The sequence below is a fragment of the Lagopus leucura genome, unplaced genomic scaffold, assembly GCF_019238085.1.
Source record: "Lagopus leucura isolate 7727_CA_CO unplaced genomic scaffold, USGS_WTPT01 Super-Scaffold_100016, whole genome shotgun sequence".
In the NCBI taxonomy this organism is placed as follows: Eukaryota; Metazoa; Chordata; class Aves; order Galliformes; family Phasianidae; genus Lagopus; species Lagopus leucura.
Genome location: NW_024962270.1, coordinates 2322181 through 2341962, shown reverse-complemented (window position 1 = coordinate 2341962; position 19782 = coordinate 2322181). Strand labels below are relative to the sequence as shown.

General features: G+C 42.6%; 1 protein-coding gene across 1 annotated transcript in view; it reads left to right on the top strand.

Moving 5' to 3' along the window:
- The first annotated feature begins 1332 nt into the window (after window positions 1-1332).
- Window positions 1333-19782, top strand: part of MAP7D3 (MAP7 domain containing 3) — a 35718-nt gene continuing 17268 nt past the window's right edge. The window contains exons 1-6 of the mRNA XM_042876440.1: window positions 1333-1465; window positions 10442-10543; window positions 11360-11440; window positions 12821-12984; window positions 15076-15190; window positions 16128-16148. Coding sequence (XP_042732374.1) covers window positions 1378-1465; window positions 10442-10543; window positions 11360-11440; window positions 12821-12984; window positions 15076-15190; window positions 16128-16148 — 571 coding nt within the window. The 5' untranslated portion in view covers window positions 1333-1377. The remainder of the gene's footprint in view (window positions 1466-10441; window positions 10544-11359; window positions 11441-12820; window positions 12985-15075; window positions 15191-16127; window positions 16149-19782) is intronic.

Sequence of the window (19782 nt, the reverse complement as noted above, 5' to 3'; positions counted from 1 at the left end):
AAAATTGACACACTGTGGTTTTTTTTCCCCCTCTTGAGCTGCCCTTTTGTTTTAAAAACAATAATCACTGCCATTCTAAAACACTGAGAGGAAACAACAGACACAGGATTCTCTGTACACACATGCTGAAGTGGGGGAAGCCAATGCAACAAAGGACAGGGCCAGGCTGTAGTCTGAACCTTCATGTTCCCACAGAGCCCTGCAATACATTTTTGTAAGGTTCTTTTTTACTCTCTTCTAACTCCACATACATGATGATCTTATAGCTGCTTTTTCCATGTTCTCCCTATTTATGGGATAATTCTACAGCCCTCTGGCAGGACAACCTTCCATTTGTGATTTCAAAGGGAGCACAAAGCTCAAGGAACTCTTTATAGAGCCACTGATTCATTTATCCTCACCCATAGCAGAGCATAAACACAGAGGCAAAACAAGAAGAAACTGTTCTGAAATTCACCGATAACCAAGTAAGGTAGCAAAATAACAAGAGAAAAATTATCATCAAATGATAATAACTGGGATTCAGCAGCTTTTGAGCTTTTTCCTCTGCAGCTTGGGCCCTCATGCCATTGGGTACACGTGGAGCACAGGGCTCCATCCCCAGCCCCGCCGCCAGCCGTGGGTGTAACCCAGCTCATACATTTGTGGCTCCGTACTTCTTTTGAGCTCAGTGAACCTGAATTTCCACAGGACCGATGGATCCCAAGACGTGCTTCTCTGCAGCACGGGACAATCGAGTCTGTGGCATTCAGCCACGACAGCCCCTGCGAGCTCGTCCAGTTGTGTGAGTCTGTGCCGCTCTGAGCCACCTCCAGTTACAGCCAGGTGACTTCGCTCAGCCACCTGCCTGCCATCCATGCACCCAAGCCGATACCACGGCTCGTAGGGCACAGCCTGAAAACCCACTGGTTCCCCTCCGTGGGACAAGCGAGTTCACAGACAAAGCATTTTAACGTCTCCTTATCGCGGACATCTGGCTGGACTTCCCTCTTTCAGAACTCGCTCTTCGAGGGCAATCCATCACAGTTAATAGCAGGACGGCGCGGGGTCCCCGCTCCCGGCCATCCCCCGGCGGAGGCGAGCGGCCATTTCTACCCGCGGCGTTGGGTTCCTCCGTCCATTTCCGCGCGCGCTCCCCCATCACTCGAGGCTGCGGGGAAAAGCCCCGCCCGCCGCCACGGTGCCCCGGTGAGCGCGGTCCGCGAGGGGACGGCGCCGAGCAGCCGCCACGGCCCGGCCCACCCCGCCCAGCCCCTCCCCGCCCGGCGCTGCCCACCCCCGCGGCGGCGCTGCCGGGCGGTGCGGAGCGTGCGCACTGCGCTCCCGCGTCCCCCTTCAGCCCGGCCGGCGGAGTTGCGCGTCCCGGCGGCGCTGAAGATGGCGGAGGGTGGCGGAGGCGCGCCCCCCCCCTCCTGCTCTTCCTCCTCTTCCTCCTCCTCCTTGAAGGGGCTGCGGGAGCAGATGGGTGAGAGGGGAAGGAGGGGGTTCGGGGGCGGGCTCGGGCGGCCTGAGGGCACGGAGCGGGGCCGTAGCGCGGGCTTTGTGCGGGGCAGAGGCCGGGGAGCCGCTCCCGCCCTACCGGGCCGCGCCGCCCCGGGGCTCCGGCCGTGCGGTGCGTGCACCGCCCGTTGCTCGGACGTCCCTCGGTTTGCAGCTCCTTCAGCGCCTTGGTCCTGGCGGTGCGCCTTGGGACCCCTCCGAAGTGCAGGAGGAGGGGACAGGATGTGGCATTGCTAATCAGAGATGCGATAATACTTTCTGTTGCTTCTTTCTTTCTCCCCTCCTTTGTGTGCTGGCTGAAGGTACCCTGCGCTGCTCTGGTTCTGTCCTCCCGTTTTCACGTGCTTATTTATTTTTAAGACCCCAAATAACTGTACTTTGCGACGTGCTCGATGCGTGTGCCAAGCACGGTTCTGTAGCACTGCTGCACTCACAGCTTCGTGTGTGAGCAATTATGAAAGGTGAATAATCCCTCACAGCGATTTTTTAAAAAGGGTATCGTGCATTTTGATGTCTTGGTTTGATCTAAACTAACATGGGCTCTGTGCAAGGACTACTGTGACAGCCTCCCATAGTGTTGGTGCTGCAATGACATAAAGAAGAGTGCTGGCAAAAGGTCCCAGGTGCTCTATTCTTCTTCCCCATGTTCTTTGTCAGGAATGTTGCCTAGTTACTCTTTTTATTTCTCTGTTGAAATTAAGACAAGGTAAGCCTGGCGCTTGAGCGAGGTAACAGCCAGACAGAAATGGTGCCCCTCATTGCACAGGCTGTGTCTGCTTCACCCGTATCCTCCCTGCTGGGACTGCAGCATTGTGCTCTCGTGCTGCATTTCTGCACAAGTCCTCAGGAAGAGGACACTCGTGTCTGCTGACAGCTGTCATGGCCAGGTTTAGTCCCAAAGCCAGAGGTGAGATGTTCTTTAACCAGGTTCTTTAGATACACATGCACATGTTATAATGTGCCCATCATGTTTAAAAATTAAAAACCCCTCACTAGATCCTAGAAAGAATAGACTTCAATTTATTTATTTTCTCCCCTGAGGGGAATATAGGAGTCATTGAACCAGAGCCTAAACCTCAGCTTACACAGAATGCATTTGTACCACTTAGTGCTGGAAGATGAAGTCAGTGCTAATGTGAGCCGAAGCAGTGCTGCTGTGAGCATATGCTGCTGCAGTGCTGCCCCTGATTTCTCCCTCGCTATCTAGGGAGAGCAGAATGTTTAGAAATAGTCCTCACAATCCAGTGGCTGACAATGGAATTTGCAAGATAATTGCCGTTGTGTTTGCTACTCTTTTGCAGGGTTGTGAGCAGCTTACCATAACACTTCCAGCCAGCCTCTGCTGTTCTATGGGAAGTTGTGTACTTGGCTGTGTGTCTGGAGAACAAATGTCTGTACAAACAGATGTACCCTCAGACCTTTGCCTGTGAACTTCTGTTTGGGCATTTCATGTCTAAGGCCAATAAAGACAAATAGGCAGTGCCTTGCTCAGAAACTGTGGCTCCCAGACAGGACAAAAAGGATGTATGCTTTGTATGAGTTATCTCTTGAAATTCATGCTAGTATTCACTTAAGGGAAAGGTGTTTCTTCCTGTTAGGGTCTCAGCTGTAATTAAGGTTCTGCAGGCCAAGTCACTCTTGCAGTATCAGTGCTGCAATTCCCCTGCAACAGTTTTCTTCCTCTTTACATCTGTCCAGTCTTATTTCATTTTGGTAGATGACAAAAAACAGAGTTTGCTTCTACAGCTAGAAGCTAGGTAGCATTGCAGCCAGTGATGCATGAGCAGGCAGCTTCCATTAGTATATATAGAATAGTGATTGCATACGATGAAAAAGCAGCCCATAAATGGCACTTTGTTACCCCGTTCTTATGATGCAAGCTATTGTTATCCATCAGGGACAAAGAGGAAGTTTGCTCAGATTCTAACAGCATAAGCACTGAGCTTGTAAAGATTGGAAAAAGGGAGATGGTCGGTTACCTGTGGCTTACCAGGTAGGTGAGGTTTTTGTGAGTGGTGCAGGTCATCATTTAAGCTGATGTAGCCTAGATGTATTTTATTGTTTTATCTTCATTTTCAGTGGAATCCTGAGATCTCTCAGCTTGTTATTTGCAGTATCTGTGATGGGGAAGAAGCGTTTGCTTTCGCCAGAGCTTGGCAGCTCAGCTGCTAGGATGTCACTTGTGTGCTGAGTCACCATAATGCAGGTGGTTCAAAACATACATATTTAGTATATTAAAATGCTCTTTCACTTCCTAGACCTACTCAGTCTCTTGGGAATCCTGTCTCAGGACTTGGAACAAAAACAAAGTGCCTTTCTCCAGTTGTCTTTCCTACAAACCTAAGCAGAGATGTAATTCCCATTGCCTTTGTGGCCAAGCCCAGTTTGGTCATAAGTTGTTTGCTGCAAGAGCAGCTCCAGTCAGTCTGATGGGTTGTTTCTCCCTGCCTGAGTGATTCTATGGCTTTGTCCTTACCTGGAACACAGCTCCTGGTGGTTTTTTTTTTTTTTGTTTTTTTTTTAATATTAAATACATACATACAGAATTAGCACTGAGAGAATTTTTAGTGAAAAACAAACAGTGGTAATTCCTTCCTCAAGCAAATAGAAAGGAACACACTTAGAGTTGTCTCCAGGTAATAGACAATGTGTCTTCAGTGCACAGAACTGATAGCAACAGCTATGGCAGTACTGGAGGACTCTTTGGCAGAGTTCCACAGCAGGTGTTGGTGAACAGATCACTGGTTGGCACCCAGAGGTACTGCTTTGGGACCCAGCAGCACCCATCAAACGAGTGATGGGCTGATCATCAGAGCTTCATGTTGGAAGAGAGAAAGAATAAGCTTTCAGATGTAGATCCTCAAAAGCTTTTGGATTTGATGTGGTAGTTGTGACTTAAAGGTGGTTTTCAAAACTGTAAGGCAAGGAAGTAGGTTCCCAATGGCATTGGTGATGCTACAGGGAAAAGCATCTTCAGCATTCGGTTGTTGTCTGTCTTGGTGAAATCTGTACCGATGGCTCAGTCTGCAGTCCAAAACTTTTGAACTATTCAAATGTCTCAAAACATTAAAAACATGAAATCCTCCTTTCTGTGAAGTTTTTTTTTTAAAAAAAAAAAAAAATTAAAAACATAGGCACATACAAAATACTTTGGGAAACAGCATTCCATTCTGTACGTGCTCGGTGCGTTAACGTTGCAAAAGATACATTTGAATTCCATGCTTCCATTTAGATAAAAGTGTTACACAAACAATGACTTGCAAGGATCACAGCTGTAATGGTGAAATAGATGCTGTGGTTTCTGCTGTCCCTGAGCACACAGCCTTAAAATGTGACTGGAATTAAGGACTGCTTTCTCTTTAGGTACATTTGAAATAAGAAAATGGGTGGGATCGTTTAAATTACTGATACACCGTTATTAATTTTCAGTTATTAAAAGTGCCTGTAGTCCTGTTGTGAAAGGATGACAAAGAAAGTTCTGAGCATGCAGTTGTAATGACTTTCCGAACATGATGTATCAGCTGACTTGCTGTACTTCAGCAACAAACTCGGGACTTCAAATGCCTGATCTACCACAAATGAATTAGAACTGTTTAGCTCCTAATTATGTCTCTTACAGCCAGGTAGTCCTTAACTCATGATATGCTTTTGATGTGTTCATGTGTGCCTGTCAGATAATTAAAACTGTTGGAGATGCTGGTAGTTAGCTTGGTACCACTGGCAGTGTTCAGAATAGCTCTTCCTTTCCTCATAGTGTTTTTCTGCCTTCGTAATTCACAGGGAACTTCTAAAATATTGCTTTATGAGCAGTATTTTAAAACTTTATGAGCTTTATGAGCTGGCTGTTAATTCACTGACACCCTCTGCTGTTTAAATGCACTGGCCTGAATCTTTGGAGGGAGCAGGGGTGCTGCAGTGGCTGTGAATAGCTTCATCTGCTGTGAGAGTTATATCTGCCTAGCAGAGTTAGGCAGTGGGCAGGCACCAAACAGGAGAGCAGAAGCATTTATCTGCAAGGAAGTGCTTCAAGTGAGCAAAAGCAACCAGGCTGCTCAGGGAAGAGGGAAGTAGAGGATAGGAGAAGTGAAGGCAGTGTGAAGGAAAGGAATCATAAAATATATGTAAAAACTTATTTTTCTTCTGTGTTAAACCCATCTCTCGTTCTGTCAGGCTTGCATACGCCTATATATAAGCATGTAACTTATTGTGTAACCCTTTCTTTTCACAGTGAATCCACTTGGAACCGTGCAAGGGCTTATTATTATATTACTTCATTTCATTTAGGTGGATTAGAATATTAGGATATTGGAATTTCCTCTCTGCAATGATAGGTAAATAGGGATTTCTGTTACACTTGTGGAGGCTCACAAGAGATCTCCAGTCATAGCTGATGCCATTAGCATTAAAGCTGTATCTAAAAGCTCTTTAATAGCAATCACTCCAGGTGGATGAAAGCTTTTCTGTTTGTTTAGCAGCTAGCAAGTGGAGTTTGTAGTTGCCCGCCCACAGAAGCTTTGTGCTGAAATACTCTTTACATCCAAAATGTGACTGTAATGTGTTCTGCTGGAGAATTTTACTGAGAGCACAAATATTTTAGTGCCCAGCTCTTTCACTGAGAAACATAATGGTCTCTGTGTCTAGACAGCAAGGAACCAACAGCAGTGCATGGCTGCTTGCTGCAAAGTGCAGGTGGGATTGTAATGCTTCTGTGTCCTTTATGTAGGAAGTGTCAGGTCTAAAGAAAGGTCACTGAGCAAATCAGCTTGGTAAGCACAGTGCAATAAACAGATTAATAACTAATGCCAGGTGGAGCAGGGCAGTGATTGAAGTCACGTTAAACCTTGCACAGAGTGGGGATTGTGTGAACTGGAGAAGCATTTCCCAACTGAGAATAGACTGTCTGCCATGACTCAGTTTCACTCCTTTCAAGTGGTGAGCACCAGTGTACCTGGCCAGCAGTGAACCCCAGGCTGCAAAGCCTGGTCTGTTCTCCAGAGCACGTGGTGGACGTGGCTTGTCAGCCCTGTGCAAATCCTCTATGTGCATGGAGCATCTCACCGTGGCTGGAGTTGGTGACATCTCTTCTTCCTCTTTAAGCCTTGTGCAGGCAGGTGCTTTCCCCGTTATTTAGAAGCATTGCTCTGGGCTGAGCACTGTGAGTAAGGTTAGAATAACAACATGAGAGATAGCAGGATTCTCTGTAGGGGGTACATTCAGTGTGTATCAGCAGCATTGGAACAAAGGATGCTGCTCAGCTGGTGCTGTTTTCAGACAATGCTGTAGCACCTCTGACCACAGAAAGCTTTTGTAGGTGGCTGCCAATTGTTGTAACAGCAAATTTTGATTCCTTGTCTTGCGCTTTCATTCGGGTTCAGTTTAGGTTGTGTTTTCTTTTAGGGAAACACATAGAGAGATCAACCCACAGATGCACCAGCAGCCTTCCTGGTGCCTTGCTGGGGCTGCATGAACATGGGAGTGTGTCCTTGAGATTGCTTCAGCCATAGCTTTTTAGATTTCCTTATAGGAAATAAGTAGTGTTTTGTTAGATGTGGGGATTTTTGTCGTGTTTCTGGCTCATGATCTGAGTATGGATCTTTTAAGGATAAGTAAAAACTTACATTCTTGCAGATGCGTCTCAAACATTTACTTGTTTTCTTTTCGAGCTGCTAACTCACAAGCTGCAAGGCAGTTATGTCAAGTGGTTTTGCAGTGGATCAGTATTGGTGATGAACCAAAGAAGTCATCCTAAGCTGCCTTGAGCATTGACAAGAAAACCAGATTGTAGCAGTGAATTAGGTTTAGAAACGGGCTTAAATACTGCAATGACAAATGTGGGGGTAGGCAAGCACACGAAGGTCATAAAATAGATATCCCACATAGGGAATAAATATAAAAAGAAAGGCTGCAGGTGGAATAAGGGCAGGACATCCAGCAGCTCTCTGCCCTGCTGAGGCTGAGAGACAGCAGTGATGTTTTTGGGAGATCTGTGAGCTTCCTTCCCATCTGCTGGCTGCCCAGACAGGACAGAGGGCCATCTGCCTGCCAGCTGCTGCTGGAGGAGCCGTGTCCCTGCAGCCCCAGGTGGGATGGAATTGGGGACATGAGTTTAGCTTGGAGAGGGGTCTGCTCTGCCCCTGTTTTACTGGGAGATTGTGTCCCCGTGCTGAAGAGTAAAAAGAGTAAAAGAATTGTGTAAAAGCACAACCCAGTTGTGTAAACTGCTCAGTGTGTGGGTTTGTGTCTGTTTGTCTTAACCTGTGTTAATTAATGAGTGGAAATCAGCTTAAAGGGAAATGCACAGAAATCTCAGCCTTGAATCCAAACTTCCTCCTGTGTTCCTGAAAGCGGTTGGGGAAACCATGAGTGGAATTGGGATCTGAGGAGCGGTTCTGAAAAGGATCTCTAGGATGTAGGAAAGGTTGGAACTCAGTGATTTTTAAGGTCCCTGCCAACCTAAGCCATTCTGTGGTGAGTGTCACTACAGGTCAGCAGTGGCATCTTGCAGATTGATGTGATCCACTGTAAAACTAGAGGTGTTTGCTGAGAAATCCGCGTTCATTCCACTCTGTGCCTTGCTTATTGGCTTCTTGGTGCCTGCTTTAAACTTTTGGATATGTATTTAGACTTATAATGCTGCTTAACTTTGAGGAGATCCGTGTGAATGCAGAGGCAGTGCGGGCACCAGCGAGGTGTGCTAAGAACAGCAGTACCCCATGTGGCCTTCAGAGCTGCAGCAGCAGCCAGGAGTGTTAACCCGGTGCAAGGACAGAAATAGAAACCACGCTGTATTTTTAGCAGCAGTCTGCTCAGGACATATTGGAAACCTCATCAGTGAGGGAAGTGGCACCGTGCTGTGAGTGGGGCTGCAGGGTGGGCAGGGGGCTGCACACGTGGCCCTGGGTAACATCGGGTCTGGGCGCTGTGCTTGCTTTCAGTCATACAGGATGCTGCCCTGCATAACAAACACTGTAACTGACACACAGAATGCTTTGGCTGAGTGTTTCTAGGCCTGTCTTTTCCTCTGTGTCCGTTGCAGGCTGTTTCTGCAACCCACTTTCCTGTTCTATAGAATCTCCAGTGATTTCTGCAACCTGAATTATATTTTTAAGATGAACTGATTGCCTTGCAGATATGACACATTTTTAAAAGGTGCCTTCTAATCATAAATACCACCCAAGTGTTTGCATTTCGTTTTTTTAATGTATAAACTTAATCACATCTAAAAATACACAATCCATAATGGCTGCTTTGTTCATCAAGACTTCTGTTAATAAAATACTTCTGCAGATGAAGTAAGATGAATTTTATACCTCCTTAAATTACAACGTGCTTCTTCCTGTAGCTTTCATATAGAAATTTGCATGTTTAAAGTTTTGGGGAGTACAATAAAATCCCTGTGTTGGTCGTCACTAGAACTTGGTTGCTAGAAACAGCCTCAGAGATGCATTGGGTGCAATTGAGGAAGACTTTTGTTTGGGGCTGCAATGAAAAATGAATTCAAGACATGGCAACAGCTGCAGGTGACAATTTAGAGTTGCTGAATAAGCATTGTAATCAGCATTTATCGCTGACATCACATGGGATTAAACACTTGGAGGTGATTGTTCTTGGCCGTGACCTTAGGAGGGATTATTACTGTGGCAGAACAAGTTGTCATGGCAATACATGAAGGGAAAGAGGCTCTTCCTTCCTCCCTTCCTGTCTGTATTCCCCTATTAAAGAAGGAAAGCCTGAGATCCTTGGCAAAGTTTTGGGTTTTATTTATTACTAACACCAAATCCTACTATTCATTCTTCACGTTATGGTTTAAATTGTGGTTACTTTCGTGGATTCTGCGATGATGATGGCAACGTGTCACTAGAACTGTAGAATGGCTCATATTGAAAGGGACCTCGGGGATCATCAGGTTCCAATCCCGTGCTACAGGAAGGGCTGCCAGCCTCTAGATGAAGCACTAGATGATGCTGCCCATGGCCACAGCCAACCTGGCCTCAATACCTCCAGGGACGGAGCATCCACAACCTCTCTGGGCAGTCTGTTCCAGCACCTCACCGCCCTCTCAGTGAAAAATTTGCCTCTGACATCTAATCTATATCTTCCTTCTTCTAATTTAAAACCATTCCCCACCGTCCTATTGCTATCTACCCTATCACCGTCTACTGTTTTACTGGTATCAGGGCTTTTGCTGCAGCACTTCACCTTCATACCCTGAGTGGGGACAACATGAAAGCTGGATACTGAAATAAAGCAAATCTGCGAAAAGTGATACAGTAAAAAGTCTCCCTGACTTCCGAATGGCTTTTGTTATTTGGTGAAACTGATACAGCTGGCATTTTATTTCTGTGTGATTAACTGGGAGCTGTAGCCCTGCAGTCCTCTGTACACACCTTGGTAACACACAGTAAGGCGAAATTTGGAGTCTAACTTATAATTAAAATTTGTTTTTGAGGACCCAATTTCAGTTGTACACTGTAAGCATTCCTTAATAGCTCACTTTATACCACTGGCCCTTTTTCTGTTTTGCGTCATGAAATAATGAAAGATGCTCAGAAACCTTTCCCTGGTTGGGTCTCATCAGAATATTACTCTACCACTGCCAGCAGTCTGCCATATATCTGTTTCAGCCTGCCAATATGTGAGTGATGGGAAAGAATTCTTACTAAGTCGGACTCATAATTCACTATTAAATAAGTTAGATTTTTCTTGAAACTGTTTTTCCTACACATTTCTAAAGCATAAGCTTTTGTCTCTGCTCCTCTTAAAAGTAAAAGCTGCGCTACCTCCAGAATCTCTTTGGAAAGGTTAAGAGATCAGCAGTCTCAATTTAGTAATTTAATAAAAGGATCTGCAAACTCAAATAGGATTTGATGCATTTATTTTATGTATTTAATGAGTCTTGGTTTTAGAGATTGTCTTCAAATGGAATGTTTCTTTCCTGCAGTTGCTGCAGCCCAAGCTATAGCAGATGAAAGAAGAAGCCAAAGTGGTGTCAGCCCTATTGCAGTCCAGACCTCAATAAACGTAAGAACAGCGACTAAACCAGGTATAATTATTGGTCCTTGTTCTTCATGAAGTATTGGGCTCACAGGGAGAGTTACTGGGGAGGACAGGAACACAAAACTTCCTTTAGGGAAGTTTGATGCTGTTTGCTTGGGAGATCAGAGCATAATGTCCCTTGTTAGATGGGTCACAGTCAGTGGAGGTGTGGTTCTGGTGACAGCTTTTGGTTTATGGCTTTCAGAGTTCGACTGGTAAAGTTGATTATTGTTCCTGCAGGGTGTCACAATGAAGATGAATCCATTCGCAGCGTTCTGGGATGCTTACCAGTTCACTGCTGGCTCAAATTCAAGTGTTTGTAACTGCAAAGACTGGGGCAGTCTTGGTTCTGCTTAGCCTGCAGAGTGGCTGTCCTGCAGCACTTTGAATTTGGCATGATGCCCAGATAGAATTTTCCTAGATTCCTGTATTTCTTGATAGTAGGAATTAATACGTTCAAGAGTAAGGATCAGAGCTGAATTTGGAATAAGCACATGTCGTCACAGCATGTCTGATGTCTGTTCAGGCCTTCTATTGACTGTACACAGTGGCCTTTTAATCTGCTGCATGCTTTCTGCTGCACTCATTAAAAATATAGGATCGTCTGGAGTAAGGGAATGGAAAGAGGGAAAAGGAGGGTATTCAGCTTCCTTGAATTTTCCATTTGAGCACTGTGATCTCTGTATAAAGTGTGCAGTGCTTTGCTGGTGAGTTTCTCTCTGAGAATGTCCTATAAACCTTTCAGTTGGAAGGGCTCAGAATCTTTAGATTTCAGTGTTCAAAATAACTGACAATTACATGTTTTCAATTTTTCTTTTGACAGTGATAGATGGTTCCACTCTAAGAACAGAAGAAAGGCAAAGACTGGCCAGGGAGCGCAGAGAGGAGAGGGAAAAGCAAAACGGTATTTTCATGTACAACCTTACGTATAATTTCTGAAAATCTTTGTGATAAAATAATAGCTTATTCTCTTACTTTTGTTCAGTCACTTATTTTTCAGCTTGCTGGGGACAGACAACAATCTGCCCATGGTATTGTTTCATTGACCATCGGTGAACCCGAAAGGAGAACTATTAGAGTTGGGAGGAAAATATTCCAGAGATTTGTGGCTTCTTGAAGCTGTATGTCATTTCTGACATTCAGTTTTCTGGAGATCACCAAGCAAAATTAGCTGCCTTCGTATTCACAGTGTTAACAAAAACACTTCTGAAATAATAACCCTTAGCTTAGAACCACTACCTGAACACTGAGGTTTGGGAAACACAGAGGAAACCAAAAAGAATATAGCTAGTGGAATGGCTTGATTGCTTTGAACACTGCTTTTCTTGTTTCCTAGAACACTGAAAAGATTCCTGGATTGAAGTGACAGCAGTATCTGCTTTATCTCAGCTAAGAATTGAGAATTAAAGTATAAAACTTTCACCCAGCTTTATATTGCTTTAGATGTGAATCTCAGTTTATATACATGCAGCAAGAGATAAAGGGTTCCCAGTGTGGCCTGCAGTCCTTACTCTTAGTCTCCCAGCTGCTGAAGAGCAGTCTTTTCCTGGCCTGCATTTCTGTGTTGCTTAACGTATGTGCAGAGACACATAGGAGTGGGAACAGAGAAAATAGGAGCAGGACATATGTAAATCTAGAAGTAGTTTGGGAGCCTTGTATGTAGATAGTACAAATGCATTGTTAATGTAATTATCTTGTTTCTTGGCTCATTTCATCTGTCTAGCCAAAGCAAATACCTTTGCTGCGTATTCAACTGCTGGCTTTTTGTCCAGGGAGCTGAAGCTTCCTGCTAAACTACACAGCTGTGGAGAATAACAATATGATTTTGATCTCAGATGCAGTATATCTGCAGGGTTTTCCTATCTTGTTGCTCAGTGCTTTACATCTTTTTGTTACATCTTATTTTAAAAAAATGGGAGAGAATTGCAAAATACAAAAGTTCCACCCTTTGATACTCAGCTGCTTACTAAGATTTCACTATTATGATGGTGAGAAAGGTGTGTGTATAATATAGGTTATATACATATCCTGACTTTCCTGTCTGGACTGTGAAGTGTAATGGCAGAAAGTGTTCAAATTCATTGCCATCCTGTGGACAGAATTAAAGGTATCTCTGTCATCATGTGCAGCATCATCCAGCACTACTAGCTAATCTTGGTGTATGTTTTAACTTTAAGGGGTGATGATTTTGCCTGGTGGTAGATTTACTTGGTAGCCTTTTGCCTGTAATCTATGCTGTCATATCAATGAGTAATTAAGTTTGACTTCAGTTTTTTCTTTTCAGCTGCCAAAGAGTCACAAATCCTCGAAAAGGAGAGAAAAGCAAAACTCCAGTATGAAAAACAGTTAGAAGAAAGGCAGAGAAAGCTAAAAGAGCAAAAGCAAAAAGATGAACAACGGAGGGCAGCTGTAGAAGAAAAGAGAAAACAAAAAATAGAAGAGGAAAAGGTATGGTGCTTTGAAGTTCTTTAGTTATGAAAGGGTCGATTGCCAGAAGCAGTGTGTCAGCAATAAAAGCATAACACACACACAATGCTTTTGTAAGCCAGCTGTGAGAACTTACAGTGGGTCACTGATAAATAGGGTGTAAGCCTGGCTGGGTGTCTTCTGAGAGTCCAGCTGTTGTTACACTGTTCTAGGAATTGGGGTGTGTGTTTGTTTGGTTTTGTTACCTTTTTTGTCTGGTGTTTCATTCTCTGTAATCAGCTTCTGGGTGTGTTCAGATTGATATTCCATTCATGGAATGGTTTACATTTTTGAAGAATAAGCAGAAATGTTTGGGGTGGACCTTGGCCACAGCCCAGTGCAGTATTGTCTTTTCAAGCAACTGCTTTAAGCATATAACATGCATTATGCTTCATGAGGTATGCTTTAAGCCTACAGTACATTTATTCATGACATTTAGAAGATGGTGGGTGTGTTTTAAATAGGCATGGTGATAAGCGATGGCAGGACTAGCTGATGAGTGTTCGTTTGGGTTAACCTTGTCTTGTACTTGGTCCCTGGGAAATGATGGTTATGCACAGTTATACATCTGGCAGGCAAGGAGATAGTGATCTTTACAGTTGATCTGTAAGCCTCTTTTTCAACTAAAAAGTGAAAACAGATCCTGACATTTGGACTCTGACATTAGAAAATAATTGCTTTTAAAGAAGCTGTCTTAAGGCAGTGTTTGTCAGCAAGATCTCATCTACACTTGTAATTCAGCAGATAGAAGGGCATCAGAAAATACGCAGTCTGCCACATTCTTGTTGGATACTTTAGCCAAGTCTCATTTAGTTAATCACCTTTAGATAATGCAGAGGAAGCACAATCACAGGCACTGGAAAAATAAGTATTCTCTGTCTCAGCCAGATTTGAAGACAATTAGGCATGGCTAGGGTTGAGATACCTGTCTTAAAACAATTACTCAGTTATTCTGTACAGCTGTGCAACTGATTGCATTGATATCTTGAGTTGATAACTGATTTTTTCATAAAGCAAAACTTATGTCTCTTACTGTGACTTTCAGGAATTACTGCGTAGCAGATACCTCATGGAAATATCTGCAGGTTACAGAAAGGTTACATAAGGGCTAGGTGGTTTGGCAAGGAAAACCCTTTTACATTTATCTTTTTCTGTGTATGGAGAGTATCCTTCCTTCTAAGCTTGCTTTGCATCACACAGTGACTGTGACAGTCTGTTGTGAAATGGCGTTGAAAGAAGGTGAAAGTCTTCTGTCCTCAGGAGGGGGAAGCTTTCTGATGACGAGTCCCCAGGCATCTTGCTGTAACGCATCAGCAGTAAATACGGCCTCAAAAGATCGCTTGAGATGTGACTATTCCATGCAAAAATCTGTGTTGACACCTGTATAGAAAGCTGGCTGTTAATGGAGAATAAATGGTCCAGCATGGTTCAGTCTGTCTTTATGCACAAGAGCTGGAATTCCCACACAAGCGCTTACTGTCCTGGAGGCAGGAGAGCTGTGCTTGGTTCTCTGTCCTGTCAGCAGTGATCGCTGTGTGCTGCAGCTGATGGATGTTTTCTGCAGTTTTGCCTTCACATCTTGCTATTTCTGGTTTCACTGTATTTGTATTAATGTCCATATCTGTTAGTACTTGGTCTGTGTTTTGTGTTGTTTTCTGAAAATACAAATAGCCTTATGCTGACACCTGGTATTTTATGCTGGAGAATTTTCAGCGCCTCTTAGAACTAACTGCAGGATGTAAATTTAAAGAATAAGCAATTATTTTTGTTCAGTATGGACTTCGTCCTTGTTTAGAAAGTAAGTAGTGCTGTTTACTGAATAGGAAATCTGGTGGCTATTTTAAGTAAAGAGTAGAATAGATTATCTGTGGTTTAGCTCAGCCTAATTACGTTCACAGTTTTGAAACCATTAATTACCATTGACATTTTTTGTGTGATGGCTTTTGCAACAAAATTAAAAATAAAAAAATAAACCAGCAACAAGTTGTAAATCTTGCTGTACGTTTTGTCTTGTGGCATACCTGTGCTTTATACTTACATAGCTAGCTTCACAGAGGTGTTGTTTGTTAACAGGAGAGACACGAAGCAGCTCTTCATCGTACCTTGGAACGGAGTCAGCGACTGGAAACACGACAGAAGAGATGGTCATGGGGAGGATCTGTAACTCCAGATTCAGAGAGCAAAACGGGTAAGTAGCACCTTTCCTAGCATAGCTAGTTGCAGAATATTGTGGGTGTAAGGCAGGTGTAGTGCTGTTCATAGAGACCTGAGGATCCTTTCCTGTCTTGGATTTTATAACAGGATCCATGAGTTGGTTCCTATTAGTATTGCTGAGATAGAAGCTGGTTTTGACTTTGGAAAATGGAAATTGCATGGCAAATATATACCTGGCAGCATTGCATTGGTAGTTCCCACACGTCAGATAAGGGAATTGTAATGCATAATTTAAAAATAATTCTGAAATTCTACAGTAGTTCTTCTGTTGCAATATGTATAATGTTATGCTCAGAGTGGTGATAAACGTGACCCCAAAAAATCATTCAGTAGTATTCTATCTAAAACGTTTTGAACACATTAACCATTTTAGAATACCAACTGATTATTCGAATGACCAGTAATGGGCAAGGAGGTACAGTGGACAGTGTCTGAGCTTCCTGGAGAACAAGTTGTGTCCTAGATTAAGTGATGCATCTTAATAGTTTCTAACTGAAGCTCAGATTGTTGCATGCTTCTCACAAATAACTAGTTTTGCTTGTAAATATTCTGAAATCAAAGCAGCTAACCAGGATTGTATTGGGAGGGAGGCTTTTATGTACTGCCTAGCTGAAGGGGAATAAGTAACTTAAAAATCTGTTATTATCCAGGAATAAAATAAAGCCAAAAACTCTTCAGTTCAGCCTACCTTCTGAATTGCTGCAATTGAACCGTGTGTTTCAGCTTTTGTTTTTAGTAGTGTTTTTTTCTGTCAGCTTGAGTGTTGATTTGCAAGTGTTTGTGTATAACATGTTTGAAAGTACTTGTGATAGGAGTTATCGTTATGATCCCCAGCTTCCCCAATCTTAGCTGCCTTACATTGTTTATTTTTATACTCTGTGACTAAGCTTATGAACCTTCTTCTTCCACAGAGCAACAGACCACAGATGAAGGTGAAACTGGTGGTATTGATTTCCAAAATGTTCTTTTTCTGTTGTCTTACGCTCACTGCTAACCTTTTAAACTTGAGTTCTTGATTCTCTGAAACTAAAGAAAACCGTCTTCGTGTCGAACTTTTCCTGGATCTTGGCCAGCTGTACAAGGAATGTGATCCCTAAGTGGAAAGCAGCCCTCTATGTTTTTAACTATCCCTCCCAGCTAATTAAACTACAGCTTAAGTCATGGCGTCCTGAGGGAATTTTGAAGGAGAGGATATGAGCATTTGAGTTTTTAAAGATGATGTGGGGAGGAGAAATCCTCAGTGTATTTGACCATAAATTGAGTAGTTTAAGCTTTCCTTTTAAAATGGGAAAATTTCAGTCCTTTCATTGTTTCCTAATTTTAAAAAGTGGGCATTGGTTTAATTTTTGTTTGTGGGATATCTCTTGTTGGTTTTTGTTTGTTTTTAACCAGCAATTGAAGTAACAGTAGTAAAATCAGACCATTTGTTGCTAAAACGCTGTGAAAGGGAATGGATTCCGTGTGAAGTTTCTTTTTCCATGAAGGATTTTGCAAGCCAGATATGTCCTGTATAAGTCTGTATATTAAATGTATTTTCTTCATATTTCTATGTTTGCCAGTGTACAGACTGAGCCATTCATAGAAACCCTTTGGAACAGTAATGTATTTGTGAAGTCTGTATGTTTAATATGCAGTTATTTCATGTAGCTAGTTGAAAGCAACAGCTCTCAGCTGAGAGCCAGCCAAATCTGAGTACTGAAAATCTGTGCATGCTCACAGCATTACTAATTCAACACAGCTGTCTCATAATGCTGACAATATGAGGCTTGAAAATGCAATGAAAATCTGAGTATGATTTAACTACCATGGCTTATTCTGGCTGCACAGGAGAGGCATGTGCATTTCATTCTCTCATCCCTTTCTCTGCACAGCATGAATCCTTCATTTTCTCCAAAATTAGCCACTTTCCCTGTATTGGCTTACCTGTTAACCATATGTTCCTTGGGTACACATCTAAATGCAATTACTGTATTTCACACTACCAAACATCATTGAACTTAGAGGGCAGGATATCACATTTGTCTTGCATGTTTAGAAAAGCGCTATTTTTTTTCTCCCGTATTCTTTAATTTTAAAACTGAACTAATTTTAAAGCTAAACTTTTTATCAAGCATAAAATAATGCCCTTTGCTCTCTCCTAATTGATGTGAGGAAACAAGTCCTGTCTGTCCTTTGATCGTGGAGGAAGACTTGGTCCACAGAGCTGCTGTAGCACATCAAAAATAGACAGTGTCTTCCAACAAACATGCTCCTAATGTGAAGATAAAAACTTAAGCCGTGCCTTAAGCATCATGAAGTAGAAACAGGAAGAGCACCCATGTTCTGCTATATGAGACAAATTTGAGTAATTTGGCACTGATTTTGAAAAATTTGACTGTGGAGATAAGCAGCACGGTATTTGACCAGGACACTTTCATGCATCCACACTGTTTTAAGCTTTGTTAGTTTTTAAATTGTTTCCAACATACAGCTGTCTTTGCTGGGCTGATGGATTCAATTCTTTTCATATTTATTCCTGTTTTAGGCATGCCCTTTGCTTCCTAACTTTCTGGGAGCTTGTTGCTTAAAGGTTGTTAAAAATCTACACAGAAAAACCCCCATGGGGTAAGATGCATAAATCCAGCCAGATTTGTAAGAAAAATCTTTGTGATCTCTTTCACCTTATATTTGTTTAATTGCTGGAAAGAGAACAATTACTTGTGGATTTGGGGAAGATGACACCATATGAGCTCTGCTGCATTACGTCATTGTGGCTGAGTGATGCACCTGCTCCATCAGCACGGCTGGAGCAGATTTCAGGATGGTATTTTTCCATCATCAGTTGCTGTGGATTTGGGATTAAAGGCTCCATTCCCATTTCTAAAGTTGAGGAACACCAGGAGGCAGATTTCAAATGTTCTTTATTTCATGTGCTGTGTAAGTCTTTCTTGTCTTTTGAATTGCTGCAGAAAAAAAATAATTATTTATATATACAAATAAATACATATATATAATTTTATAGATTTATAGATATAAAATGAGGTGTCCTTCCATGATCCAGCCATGTCAACAGCAATATGCAGGAACATTGACTGGTAAAGCAGCATTTGTGGTGATAGAGGTGATGTGCTCTGGAAGGTAAAGCCCGTGTAATTGAACATTTCACCAGCCATCAGCCTTTCTGTGTTATGTTCAGAATGTGATTCACTCAGGCTGCACCAAATGGCCTGAAATTTAAAAATTGATGAAAGCCCCAGAGTCAAATGCTACGTTAATGACATTGCTGTCAGTGCTGAGATGAAACATGCTGGGTGTGGGTCTGCCAAGAGAAGTGGCAAGGCTGTGTAATAAAGCATCCTTAATGACAGAGCCCTTATAAGTGAGGGAGGTTTAGTGATGACTGCTGAGCAAAACTCGACGTTTGGGCACACCTGGAGACTTGTGCTATTAGAATAGAAATTAGGCTGCTACGTTCTCTCTTTTCTAAGCAAAGAGATTCCTTATCCTAGTAGAAACTTGAACTAAGAGGCAGAGAATCTGATTTTATGTTGCCTTATTTTATGCACCCCTTGAAGGCAATGTCCTTGCTCAGTGAAGCTCTGTGAGAAGCTAAGGCTGAGAGTTGCCCTCTGTCATAGTGATATATTTAAGATACTGCATTTCACAGCTCATTACCAAGTTACTGATTCTTTCTTTGGCTTTGTTGCCACAATTAGTTTTTCCCTTGCATTAAATAATAACAGCTTTTTAGTACCATGTGGAATGATGCTATATGCTTCTTGCAGTTGTAAGTTATAAAGATCTTAGACAGTTAATGCAAGATAAACTTTCCTGGAGGGAAAAAAAAAAATCTCATTGTGAATAATACACTTTACCAGTTAGATTTTTTCAGTAAAGTCATGAATTGGGGTATTTTTCTATCTGAATGCTTATCTATACACTATACTTTTTTCTTTTGAGTCTCCTAACAGCAGTTTCATCATTTATCTCTGCTAAACAGCGCTGACCACCTTCAGAAGTTGTGAACTTGCTGAAGTAGAAATACTTGTCTTAGTGTAATTTTTCTCAAGGCAAGATTTAAGCTTCTGGGTCTCAGTAGATCACAGACCAAGGCTCAGGCTTCATGCAAGTTGTGAAGTTCCAATTTAAACTGAGACATGTGTAAATATCTCCATGATGTTAGGAGGCATTTGACTCCCTCATGCTTAAGTTAAGGTTTGAGCTGTGCTTTTTTCCCCCTTTGTTTCCCTTTTTTTGCAGCAGCCACTAGAGGGGAGTGTTTCCCTTCAAAAACACCCAGATGTAAGCATTATGAGTTCCTGGTTTATTGCACATAAAACCTTTCAAGGCTGTTTTAGTTACCAGAGTACTCCGGCTTCATTCACTAAATACCATTTTTGTTGCATTAGGAAAATCTAAGCTCACATCTTAGTTTCTTAACTTGAATGATCAGAGATTCCCCTTTCTCCCTCTTACTTCTTTATTCTCTATCACAAGAGCTTTCAGTTTCTTCAGCTTCAACTTCAGAATGTGCTTTTCCCTTCACGTGGCTCTGTTGCTTTATGAGGGAGCCCCATGGCTTCTGGT